Source organism: Muntiacus reevesi, chromosome 4 (assembly GCF_963930625.1).
Source record: "Muntiacus reevesi chromosome 4, mMunRee1.1, whole genome shotgun sequence".
Taxonomy (NCBI): domain Eukaryota; kingdom Metazoa; phylum Chordata; class Mammalia; order Artiodactyla; family Cervidae; genus Muntiacus; species Muntiacus reevesi.
Genome location: NC_089252.1, coordinates 19714806 through 19727793, shown reverse-complemented (window position 1 = coordinate 19727793; position 12988 = coordinate 19714806). Strand labels below are relative to the sequence as shown.

The 12988-nt window shown below is 47.8% G+C and overlaps 1 protein-coding gene across 3 annotated transcripts in view; it reads left to right on the top strand.

Moving 5' to 3' along the window:
- FHOD3 (formin homology 2 domain containing 3) overlaps window positions 1-12988 on the top strand; it is a 511278-nt gene that overhangs the window by 312138 nt on the left and 186152 nt on the right. For all 3 annotated transcript variants that reach the window (XM_065932345.1, XM_065932348.1, XM_065932346.1), the window contains exon 7: window positions 10505-10616. In XM_065932345.1, the coding sequence (XP_065788417.1) occupies window positions 10505-10616 (112 nt within the window). The remainder of the gene's footprint in view (window positions 1-10504; window positions 10617-12988) is intronic.

Genomic DNA, 12988 nt, shown 5'->3' with positions numbered 1-12988 from the left:
AAATTATTTGAATTAATCTGTATTCTGTTAATAGAAGTTTGGATTAAAACTAATTTCCTGATGCAGTTAGAGATAACTGTTTGAAGAAAAAACAGCTTAAGTTTATTGGTATAGTATGAAATCTTGATGTTAAAAAATAACCTTTTAAAACTTTTAGTGATTTTTTATGATTGTAAGAGTAATATATTCTCTTTATACCAAACTTTAGAAATACAGAATTAAAGTAAAAATCACTGGAAGTACTATTACATAAAGATTTTTAAACTTTGTACATTTCCTTGTAATATTCCTACAATATTTTCATGTATTATTGTAGTATTGAAAAAACCTAACATTTAATGCCGTGTAATTAATATTAGGCATATGAATGTACTGTAATTCATTTGATATTTCTCAGATTGTAAATGGAGAAGGCAATGGCAACCCACTCCAGTAGTCTTACCTGGAAAATCCCATGGACGGAGGAGCCTGGTAGGCTGCAGTTCATGGGGTCGCTAGGAATTGGACATGACTGAATGACTTCACTTTCAGTTTTCACTTTCATGCATTGGAGAAAGAAATGGCAACCCACTCCAGTATTCTTGTGTGGAGAATCCCAGGGATGGGGGAGCCTGGTGGGCTGCCATCTGTGGGGTCGCACAGAGTCGGATATGACTGAAGCGACTTAGCAGCAGCAGCAGCAGCAGATTGTAAAATCAAATTATTTCTGATTATATGCTATATATAAAGAGGTTCTTTGTTTTTTCCTGAAAGCATATTTAGTGAATGAGGTTGTGTTTGAATTTTTTCCATGTTTAGCAGTATTTCATTAGGTAAGGTTTTTTTTAATCCCATGAGTTTTTTTTAATTTTTAAAAATGTATTTATTGATTTATTTTTGGCTGTGTTGGGTCTTTGTTGCTGTGCACGGGCTTTCTCTAGTCGTGGTGAGCAGGGGGTACTCTTCACTGTGGTGTGAGGGTTTCTCATTGCAGTGGCTTCTCGTTGCAGAGCATGGGGACCTCGGGCACGCAGGCTCAGGAGTTGTGGCTCCCGGGCTTGGTGCTTCATGACATGTGGAATCTTCCCAGACCAGGGATCAAACCGGTGTCCCCTACATTGGCAGGCAGATTCTTAAACTCTTGACCACCATGGGCGCCCCCAAGTTTTAATGCAGGTTCAATTTGGGGCTTCCCTGATAGCTCAGTTGGTAAAGAATTCACCTGCAATGTGGGAGACCCCGGTTCGATTCCTGGGTCAGGAAGATCCGCTGGAGAAGGGAGAGGCTACCCACTCCAGTGTTCTTGGACTTTCCTGTGGCTCAGCTGGTAAAGAATCCGTCTGCAATGCAGGAGACCTGGGTTTGATCCCTGGGTTGGGAAGATCCCCTGGAGAAGGGAAAGGCTACTCACTCCAGTATTCTGGCCTAGAGAATTCCATGAACTGTATAGTCCATGGGGTCACAAAGAGTCGGACATGACCGAGTGACTTTCACTCACTCCAGTAATATTTGTGTCAGAGAGATATTGTGGGTACAGAGAGCCACCCTTCCCTTTCTACTGGTTATTTGGCTCTGTATACCCAGAAATCCCTGGAGGAAGAAATAGCAACCCACTCGAGTATTCTTACCTGGAGAATCTCATGGACAGAGGAGCTTGGAGGGCTACACTCCATGGGGTCAGAAAGAGTCGGACATGATTGATTGACTGAGCACATAGGCACACAGCCAGAAAACTAATTCTCACTGATTTGATCTCTTGGATATCCCTATAATCTCAGTGGAAGGAAAAGAAAAAAAAAAGAAATTTTACTAGACATTTTGGGAAGAATTTACTAGTCATTAAAAACCAGAGGTTGGAGCCAGACCTTAAAGGAGCCAGCAGGCTGAGGGGACCCCAAGATCCAGAATGGGTCCCCAGCCACAGGGCTGGAACAGCATTTTTTTTCATTCTGCTCTGAGATGATTAGCTTCAGGGAGCTGATTTGTGGCAGGAACCACAACTCTCCAAAGGCTTATTGATAAACCAGAGCTGCAGCTTACAAATTTACATAGTCAAGATCCCTTATGAATGTAAATGGGAGGAAACAGGAATGAGGTGGGACTCTGACCCTTCTGCCCTTTTGGGGCATGTGGCCAAGCACTTGCAGCTGTGTTCCAGCTTCTGGGAAATGGGTGGCTCTAATATAGAAGAACATCTGGGATGATGTAAAAGCTTCACTGTAGCCGATGTGCTGTTCCTTGGACAGAGATGTTCTAGGAGAGTTGGGTGGACAGGATGACTGAGAAAAGCATAAGCTTCCAGGAGACCCCTGGGAGCAGCCCTACCAGCTCAGGCCATCCTTTGCCAGCACTGCTGACCCTCATCCCTGCAGCCTCTCTCTACCTGCCAGTACTCATCTGCCAGCCCTCTCCATCCACTCTAAGGAGATGCCAGCTGACCGCCACACTCTGGCTAGCAGCACTTTCACCATTCCTGAGCTTGGCAGTTGTCCACTGTCATGTTTCCAGGGCTGGTTATTTACATAAGAAAGTTCTTTAACTTTGGTTATTGCTCAGAGAAGGATATGTGTCACATTTCCCCATGGCTTATGTTTTTGCACCAGAGGGAAAACTGGGGTTCCCTATAGTATGGTAGAAATCAGATTAGCCTTGGTTTTCTTTGACTTCCTCTAGAAATTAGCTGTGTGACCAGTCACAGAGCCTTCTGGACCAGGAGGTTTTGTATTTGAAGTTGGGGATAGCAGTCATGGGAAAAGTACCCACTCTGGTTGATTTCCTCCCTCCATTTTGCAGGTACTATCGAGGTGTTCCCTAAGGCAGTATTTTAGTGCAGGGTTTCGGTAGTGCTTATATAACAACAGTGGATTTATGTTGCCTGTTATCAGCTAACTCTTCATTGTTACATTGAGGAATCTATCCCAAAGGAAATTTAGCAAAGTGGATGTTTTTTTGGTCTTGTTCACTTTTAGTCATTATTCGTTACCAAAACTTCCAGGTAAGCCCCAGTACTTTATCTCAATAGAAGAACATGTTCTTTTACAGCATTATTTACTACTTTGACATTTATTTGAATTATTTTTGAATTTTTATTTTTGTTGTTTAGTTGCTAAGTTGTGTTCACCTCTTTGCAACCCCATGGACTATAGCACGCCAGGCTCCTCTGTCCTCCACTATCTCCTGGAGCTTGCTCAAACTCATGTCCATTGAGTTGGTGATACCATCCAACCATCTCAACCTCTGCTGCTGCCTCCTCCTTTTGCCTTCCATCCTTCCCAGTATCAGGGTCTTTATTTTTGAATAGTCTTCTGTATTTGGCATTCTGCAAGATTTCCTGCGACTAAATAGTAAACATTTGAGGGTTTCCCAGCCCACAGTTGGCTACTTCATTAATCACCAAGTTGGTTCCCTTTCTGCAAATTGCATTGGGTCATGCATGGGTTGGCCATTAGGCCCTGAAGCCATATCACATGGGTTTGATGCGGGTGACTTCCTGTCCTGGCAGGTGAACCAACTTTGGGGTCTGCACCCCTCCCCCCCAGACACCTGAAAGCCTTGGCTCAGATTTTTAGCCTCAGGGAGTATATTTTGGCCTGTACTTTATTTCTGATAAGATCAACCTCATTCCTATGATGACAGCACAAAAGGGGAGAGATTTGGACCCCAAGATATCTGATAACCAGTTACAAAGGCTTTGGGGCCCATTCTGAGCTTTTTGCTTAGGAATTCTGAGCTTGAGTATATGTCTTTGGAGTAAAGCATTTAAGAGAAATTTGATAAATATCTTAAGTCACTTGAATTTTGTTGTTGTTCTTGTTAAAATATTCAGTATAGTCTTAGTTCTGGTTAGCTTGTAAACTGTGTGGCAAAGCTTTGCGGATCAAGTTACCCTCCAATTTCTAATTCAGTTTTAATAACCAGCATCCACTTCTATAACATACTTATGCTTTTTTTTAAGTGGAAATGAAACAGATAGAATGAAGCACGTCTTTCAAACCCCCTTTATAATTTAAACCCTGAGGTTTGGAAATTGTTTTCTTTCTATGGTTGCTGAATTTCTAGAAGAGTAGGAATTTGGAGACTTGGGGGAATACTTTGATTTCTACTTCATAAGCAATGTATTTGACCTGCTAGGTGAAGTTCTTGGTCTTCTCTAAGTACCATAAAATGTGAAGGGAGTTCTAGTTTGCTTTTGTATTTGTTTATTTCAGACTGTGCTGGGCCTTTGTTGCTCTGCGGGCTTTTCTCTGGTTGTGACGAGCTGGGGCTCCTCTCCCGTTGTGGTGCACCTGCTTCTCATTGCGGTGGCTTCGTTTGTTTTGGAGCGTGGGCTCTATGGCGCTCAAGCTTCAGTAGTTGTGGATCCCAGCTCTAGAGTGCAGGCTCAATAGTGTGGCTCATGGACTTAGTTGCCCCCAGGCATGTGAGATCTTCCAGGATTAGGGGTTGAACCTTTGTCTCCTGGATTCCCAGGCAGTTTCTTTACCACTGAGCCACAAGGGAAGCCCTCTAGTTTGCTTTTAAGAGCAGAATTATTGAGGAACTGCCTCTTACTCCTTTTCCATAACAACTGGTGGTTACATTTTATCTAAACCCTAGACAGCCAGGTTCTGTACAGGCTGACTCCACGCCCTCCCTGTGGGTTGTTGACCTGGAAAATTAAACAACAGCACCAAGAAAGCCAGCAAGCCCTGTGGACACCATCGTCCTACTCAGTCCCCGCCTCCCTGATGTGGAGGTGACACTGCAGTCCTGGACTGTCCATGGGGCCTCTCTGGTCTTCGGAAGCCTCATGCCCTCTGCTTTATGCTGTGTAGGAACAGAGAGGAGCAGCTGCCGTGGAGAGTAAGGCTCACACTGATGAGAAGCACAGTTCACCGCTGGCTGCATGTACCTGTCCTCGTGTGATGGGGTTGTCTCAGATTCCTGTTCTATACTGTGATTTAGCGGCATGTTTAAAGCAACATAAAACATAATTTATTATGATGGACAGCACTAAAATAGAGTACCAGTTTTTCCTAGAATGTAATTATAGTTGATCCTGGAATTGTGCAGAGGTTAGAGACCCAGACCCTCCCAGGAGTTGAAAAATGGTGTATAAATTAGTCAGCTCTCCATATCTGCGGTTCTTCCACATCCGCAGTGCTGTACCCGTGGTTCCGCACCCATGGATTCAAGTAGCCGCGGATCATGTAGTACCATGGTATTTACTTTTGAAAAAGAAAGAAAACTTCCTGCACAGTTCAAACCCATGTTATTCAAGGGTTGACTGTATATAAAAGTAGGTAATATGTAGCCCAAAGGCTGAATGTAGACCCTCCCCTCCGTGTGGTTCCTCCAAACCCTAAAATAAATGGGCTTATTTGTATAAGCAGGAACCTGAAGGCTGTCACACCGCCCTTTGGGTCCCTGGAAGCCCAGAAGGCTGGCTAGATCAGATCTGAGCCTGTCCGACCACCTCTCCTTCCCAGTGTAAGGGCCTGGCTCTGGGACATAGCTTTCCATCCTCAGTAGCCTGACTCTGACGGCCCCTGGCACAGGTAATGCTCTCAGCCATGTCACATGGAGATGTTCTGTGTCTTGTCTCCAAAGCAGGATGACTGTCTCCTTAAACGCAAGGCTACAGCTTCCTGACCCCCCCACCCCCAGGGACCCTCAATGGGTGCTGGGCATCTGGAAGGCGCTCAGGACATTGAAAGAAGAATCAGAGCATCTTGGGATTGAGAAGGACCTTAGATAGCTCGGCCAGCTCATCCCCATCCAGGTTCTGATTTGCTTCTGCAATAGCCTTAACAAGGGCTGCTCAGACCCTCTGATGTGGGGAATCTACACCCCCCAGCGTCTGGTTGGTCTCAGAACCACTGCTTCTGAGACTGACTCCATGTTGCCCTGGTTACTGTTTTGTGACCAATTGCTTTATCTTCTCAAGTGGTTCATGCTCCATAAGAATGAGAATCAGTTCTTAGTGATTGCCCCCAGTGCTAGACAGATAGGCAGAGTTTTGAGCCTGTAAGTTATTTGTAATGAAACCGCCCCTTAGAACATGAAGGAGCACCAGGCAGAGATGAAATGTCATTGGAGGGTCACTGCCACAGCCCTGTGAGAAGCCTCCAGTGTCTGAGCCTTGCAGTGGTGTGTGTGCTGGCATCCTTGCTGTGTGTTCCACACCCCTCATGCATGGTCCTTGCTCCCGCTGCCACGGTGGGCCTGCCTCTCCTGGTCCATCACTGGCCTCTCATTTACCTCTTCTCAGCAGGTCAGGAAGCTCAGTGGCCACTCCTGCTGGAATGTGTCTTAGAGTAAGTACAGCTAATTTTTAAGAGCTCTGAGATGATGAGCAGCATGTTTGGACTTGGAGGAATAGCTGTGTGGCCTCCATTGTGACTGTTCCAAGGTTTTAGGGAGTTTTGATAGCATTCCAGATACTTGAGGGCATCAAATTAAGTGAATTCTGGAAAAATGAGCATTTGGTGTAGAAATCTTTTGAAGTCCGGAGTTCTTATTACTTTCAAGTCGGTACAGCAATGCTAATGAGGTATTTCAGAAGAGGAGCTCCACTGGTTGTGTTTTGATGATTAGTTGGGACATGCTAGCAATTAGTACTGTTCATTTCCATTAAATTAATGTGCTAATGCTCTCTTTTTTCTAAAGTAGTTTAACTATATAATATGTTTGTGATTAATTTTACATAGTAAACCTTCCAAACACACGTAAACATCGACTTAGACCGAGTAGAAGCCAAATTCACAGAAGCCTAAAATCATGAATCAGAAGAGTTTAGGGGTTTTTTAAAAATAAAATTACAGCGGCAAAAGATCTCTAAGCAGAGCCTTCATAGCAAAGGAGAAGACGACGTGAACAGGCATGTTGAGACTAATAGGGAAAGAAGACTTCCCGAGAAAACAGTGGTTTCTTGCTTAGAGAACCTTGTAAGGGAGAGTGGGTCCTTGGGTACCCTGTCAGCCAAGGCCCCGTGACCACAGAGATGCCCAGGAGGGAGCCCAGCTGAGACCAGCTGATGGGGCCATGTGCTGGGCAGCAGCCAGGTTCTTTCCCACGAAGGCACCGAGGAGGCTTAAGCCACATAATAATAGTCCACCCAGCGAGGAGGGCGCCAAGCCTGGGCTTGCTGGGTTGTTTTATTTACTTGAAGACATTTTTTCTGCTCTACATGTACCAAGATAGCACAGTTGATTGTCATGCCTTCCTCTCCCACCCCCCACCTTGTACTTGCGGAGGAAAACACTCTGGAATTTAGTCTGTTCCCAGTTAGGGAGAACAGAGAATGTGGGACGCGGGTGACAAAAGGTGAATGTGCTCTAGAGAGTTCACAGCCCTCACCAGAACTCAGGTCCCATTTGATAAGGATGTCGCAGGGCGGACGGATGGCAGCCCAAGGCGCTGCTTGTCCTGAGTGCACTTGCGGGGGTGGGGCCCAGCCCTGCTGAGGGCTGGGGAGGCATCGGGGGTCGGAGCGGGCTGAGGAGCCTGGCTTCACACACGTTAGTGGTTGGGTTTGCAGGCCAAGCCTTGGTGAAGAGGGCACTCCAGTCTGCCCTTTGTGTGCAGTACTGACCCCTCAGCCCCTTGGAGGCAGAGGTGGTTTCTGCTGTGTCAGGAAAAACAGCATTTCCGCCACCAGGTGGCTTCTGCTTTGGGGCTTCCCTGGTGGCTCAGCTGGTAAAGAATCTACCTGACATGCAGGAGACCCCGATTCAATTCCTGGGTCAGGAAGATCCCCTGGGGAAGGGACCCACTGCTCTAGACAGGCCTGACGTGTATCAGGTGAGTGAACGTGTATGTAGCAGTTTCAGGTCACGAAAAAGGATGTGAATAAAACAGAACAGGTTGACGTGAGTGACCAAGGGGCTCCTTTAGATGAAGTCGTCAGAAAGGTTATTTCCCATGAGGGGAATCTCTCAGACCTGGAAGATAAGGAAAGGCCAGTCCTGTGGTGACTGGTGAGGGAATAGCCAATGAGATAACTCTTGAGTCAGGCACAAGCTTCAGTATGTGAAAAACACACGGTCACGTGACTAAAGAGAGGTGGATGATGGGAGTGCCCCGGGCAGAAGGGGAGTGACAGGGGATGAGGACAGAGAGCTTGGTAGTGACATAAAGCTCTCAGGGTCGGACGCCGCCCTGAATGTGATGCAGAGCCAGTGAAGGGTTGAGAGTGCCAGGGTCACTCCGGCTGAAGTTTAGAGAAAGGGCTTCAAGGTGATAAGCCCAGAAGTACTGAGGAGGCTCTCACGGTGGTCTCAGGTGGACAAGGAGAGGGAGCTGTGGGCAGAGTCAGGGCAGGGACAGCTGCTGACAGCCCTGATGGTTAGAGTCATTGTGAAATTGGGAGGGAGGAGGGCAGGGTGGCTCCCATTTGCAGTGAGTGAATGGTGGGGCCTTGTCCTGAGGTGTGGACTTGTGGAAGGAACACGCTGGAAGTAGTGGGTGGGACAGGATGAGCACAAGTGCAAATCGAGAGAGTTCTCTTTAGGCTACATTGAACTTGAGGGCCCATAAGAGTGGCGAGGTCAGGTGCCAGGTCTGAAGGGCATTGAGTCATAAATGGGATTTACAGTTAAGGGCCTGGATGAACTCATCTGGACAGAGTGTGTGGCAAGGGAGCAGGATGGGGGAGTGAATTCTGAGGCCTCCCCACACCTGGAGGTTGAGCTTCTTAGAAGGAGTCAGCTAGTGTAGCCCCCCAGGGAGGAGACTGTGGTCAGCCATGTCATGAGGAAATTGTTTCTGGAGGGAGCAGTTGATTGTCACGTGCTGCTGAGAGTTGAGCTAAAATAAGCCTAGAAGAGTAACTACTGGACACCATGGGAAGTGAAAGTGTTAGTCACTCAGTCGTGTCTGACTTTTTGTGACCCCGTGAGCCTGTCAGGCTCCACTGTCTGTGGAATTCTCCAGGTAAGAATACTGGAGTGGGTTGCCATTTCCTTCTTCAGGGGATCTTCCCGACTCAGGGATCAAACCCAGGACTCCTGCATTGCAGGCAGATTCTTTACCGTCTGAGCCTCCAGGGAAGCCTGGACAACATGGAGGCCATCAGCAACCTTGACAAGAGTTATTTAATCTGCGCTGTGGAGATAGAAGCCCTGTCAGATTGGGTTGAGGAGTCCATGGGAAATGGAGAAGGGAAATCAAGGAGTATGGCAACTCTTTTGAGTGATTTTCTTATAAAGGGGAGCTGGAAACCATGGTGCTGGCTGGAGAGAGCTATGGAATCGAGGAAAGGCCAGCTGGTTTACTAGGGGAGATGACAGAAGACAAGGGGTGGGGGTGGAGGTGGGGTCATAAATTTGGGGAAATGACTTGGGGTGGGTGATGGGTTCATCCTGTCCCCCTGGCGTGTGCAGGGCTCCACATCCCCCCCTAAAGTGCACACCTGGCCATGCAGGAGTCCCTGGGCCTGCAGAGCTGGTGGAGTGCCTAGAGCCGGTTCTCCGCAGTCACGGAGAGTGAATATGGGCTAATTGGCTGCTCCATGGGTGATTTATTCATTCCACAAGCAAACACCGCTGAACCCGCTCTGGCCCAGGTGTGGTTCCGGCCCCGCAGACCCCATGCACAGCAGCCCGTCTTCCCAGGAGAGCGCTTTCTGCCCATGGGGTAGGGGTGGGGGCAGGGGGGTACTGGCCAGCCACCTGCTGGAGGCCCCCCCCCCCCCCCCCGAGGAGCAGCCCTGAGGCAGATATGCTGTTTCCTAGAAGGGGGATTTGAACCTGTTTCCAGGAGGAAGGTGGTGTGTGATTTCTTTGAGAAGGAGGAAGTGGGGTGCAGGAAAGGAGACATGAGTCAAGGTTGCAGTGGCAAAACCTGTGGGGAGGGGTGGGGGGCTGAGCTGGAAGCCCCAGGCTGCCACAGCCCACCCCCAACCCCACCCTGCCCCACCCCCTAAACCCCACCCCCAGTAGCTGAGTGAGTTAGGGATCAGTGGCGGCTGCATTTCTCCAGGTAAGTGACCTTCAGTCCCCATGAAGAGGGGCCCTGGGTTGAGTGAGGCTCCTCGTGAGCGCGGTCCTCTGGGCCCAGGACTGTGGGGGTGAGGACCCAGATGGCCTTCCCTGTGCAGTTTTAAGAACCTGGACTTGGTTCAAGCGGCCTATTGCAGCCTCAGACAAGTCATTTAGCTTGCCATGCCTGCTTCTTCATCAGAAAAAAAATGAGATTTGATTGCTGTACGTCATAATAATCTCGTCTGGTTAGAATGAAGTTACCAACCCAGCAACCGCCGCCTCCTGTATTGACAGACAACCTGTGTGAGCCCTGGGGCCAAAGGCCTTGGGTTCAAATTCTGGTTCCATTTCTAGCTGTGGGATCTTGAGTTGGAGACTCTGGGCCTCAGTTTACTTATCCGTGCAATGGGGTTAATACTGACACCTGTGTTCTGAGGTGTCCAGTGAAGGAATCTGCATAATTGCTGAGAAGAGTGGCTGGGCTCCAGCTGCTGTCAGTACGAAGCCTGCAGATGTCCCCGCTGTATCTGCAGCTGCACGATGGTTGTGTCTTGTCTCCACAGTTCCGACTGGTGGTGAAGACAGCCCTGAAGCTGCTGCTGGTCTTTGTGGAATACTCAGAGTCCAATGCACCTCTCCTGATTCAGGCCATCTCTGCCGTGGACACAAAAAGGGGTGAGTGATCCCTGCCCGCTATGTCATCCAAGTAAAAGTGTCTCATATAAGATTTCTACTTTTTGTTTCCATGTTCAAAGCAGAATTAAGAAGGAACAGAGTTCCCTTTGTGTGGACTTCTGACATCAGGAAACAGATGTTTCAGGATGCATATGTATAAAGATTAGGTGAAGGAGGGAACAGTGAAAGAAAAGCACCCCTAGCTGACCCAGGCAGGACAGGTCAGACTCTAGCTTATCTTTAGGCTCTGTCTTCAGCCCCCACAACTGAACACACAGAACCAGCTTGTTCTCTTTTCCCATCCTGTTGGGGTCACTTTGGCTCCTTTCTCTCTTCCCCTCCCTCCCACCTGCTTTACTGGCTCTCACCCCACAGTGTTCCTTGAACATTCCTTGCATCTTCTTCACCATCTCTCACCAGGTATCCTTTGCCTCCCTGAAATGCTACCTGCCTCTCTGTTATTGGAGGATTCTTCTAAAGCACAAATTTGGTCACATCATTTTCTATCTGAAACCTGCCAGTGGCTTCCCAGTGCCCACAGGGTTAGGACTGACCCTTCAGCATCCAGTCCCTGTTTACCCGCCACCCCCACCTCCCACCCAGCCTGCACCAGGCCCACCCTACCTTGGATCAGATGAACATATTCTTTCAAAGCCCCATGTGCCCCTCATCTCTGCTGTGTTGTTATCATTGCCCATTCTCTCAGGAGTGTGTGTCCTGCCAGACGGTGGGGTGCCTCTCCGCTCTGGGTGTCCCGGCACCTGGCTTACCCACAGCAGGAACGCCTACTGCCGGCCTGCACAACTGATGACAAATGAGCTTTGGATTTGGTTTACGGCATGACATGCTGTGTCTCCTTTAATATTGTGAAGTCTGATTCTGAAGTGGATTTTTGTTTTGTTTTATTCTTTTAAACAGCTTCCCTGGTAGATTGCTTGGATGGTAAAGAATCTGCCTGCAATGCAGGAGACCAGTGTTCAATCCCTGGGTCAGAAAGATCCCCTAGAGAAGGGCATGGCAACCCACTCCAGTATTCTTGCCTGGAGAATCCCATGGACAGAGGAGCCTGGTGGGCTACAGTCCATGCAGTTGCAAAGAGTCGGAGACGATTGAGTGACTAACAAATACTTGGGTTTTGTTCCTCAGTAGGACATTTTTATTAATATTTTCATCCCCACAAAGACTCTAACAAGAACAAAAACTTGTTAACATTAATTATTTTCTTTTTATAATGGAAATACTCTGTAGAAAATTTGGAAAAAACAGTGTAAAGAAGGCCATAAAAATTTACCTGTAGTCTCACCAGATAGACACAATTGCTGTTAGCATGTTGGTGTATGGTTGTATGTATGTATGGACACACATGTTTACGTACAAGTCAACTCAGGGACAACTGATGAAAAGAAATGAGAGGCCTATGTAGCCTTCTCTGATTCAAACCACTTGTGTCTCTGACTCAGTGTTGTTCAGAGACCCACATTCAGGACTGAATGCAAAGATGAAAGTAAGCAGCTTCCTAGTTGCTTTGAAAGTTTGAATATAAGTTAATGAAAGCCATCCAGGACCATGAACTGGGTTTCTGCACATTTCCCACACACTCACAGGCAGATGTCAGTCCCCAGCATGGTGGAGTGCAGGAGGGAGGCAACTCCAGGCCTGTGTGTCCGTGTACCGCAGAGACAGTCCTAGTGTGTGATCAGGGACTGTGAGTCTGGAAGGCTGATGGCAGATTGGGGCAGGTTTTTCTGCTCAGGTTTGTTGCCGTCTGAAGCATGAGCATGAAGACCCTCACGGCCTAAAGCACATCACGGGGGCCCCTTGAGGGTCCTAATGAAGGCTCCCAATGACTCAGAAGCCAGGGTGGACTTTCCCAAGGCCAGTCCAGGGCTGAGGGTCAAAGGTGAATGTTTGGGAAGAGAGTGAAGCTGATCCTTTCATTCCTCCTTGGAAGAAGATTCATGCTGTATTCTCCAACTCTTTGAGTTACTTTAGGATATCTAGCAGATTCTTCATTTTCCTATCCTAAATTTCAGGTAACCCTTGGGCCCTTGTCATGTGGGCCGTGTTAAAGCAGACAACCTCCTTATGACCTTGAGGTTCTCGCTTGACTTCACTGGTTTGGGAGCTCAGAGCATCCTTCCTCAGACTGCATATCTCATGGAGAGACCATTTGGGGTAGAGGAGTGATCCTGAACGCAGCCAACCCCAAAGTATCCACCTGCAGGCCCAGCTGTACACTCAGCTGTACTCTCTCCCCCAAGACAAAGCAATGGCTGCTCTTTCCCAATTTGTAAAAATGAAGTCATAACAGTGAATGGATTGTTTTCTCAACCTCATGGTTTTTCCAATGAAATTTCTTAAGCTTTTGGCAA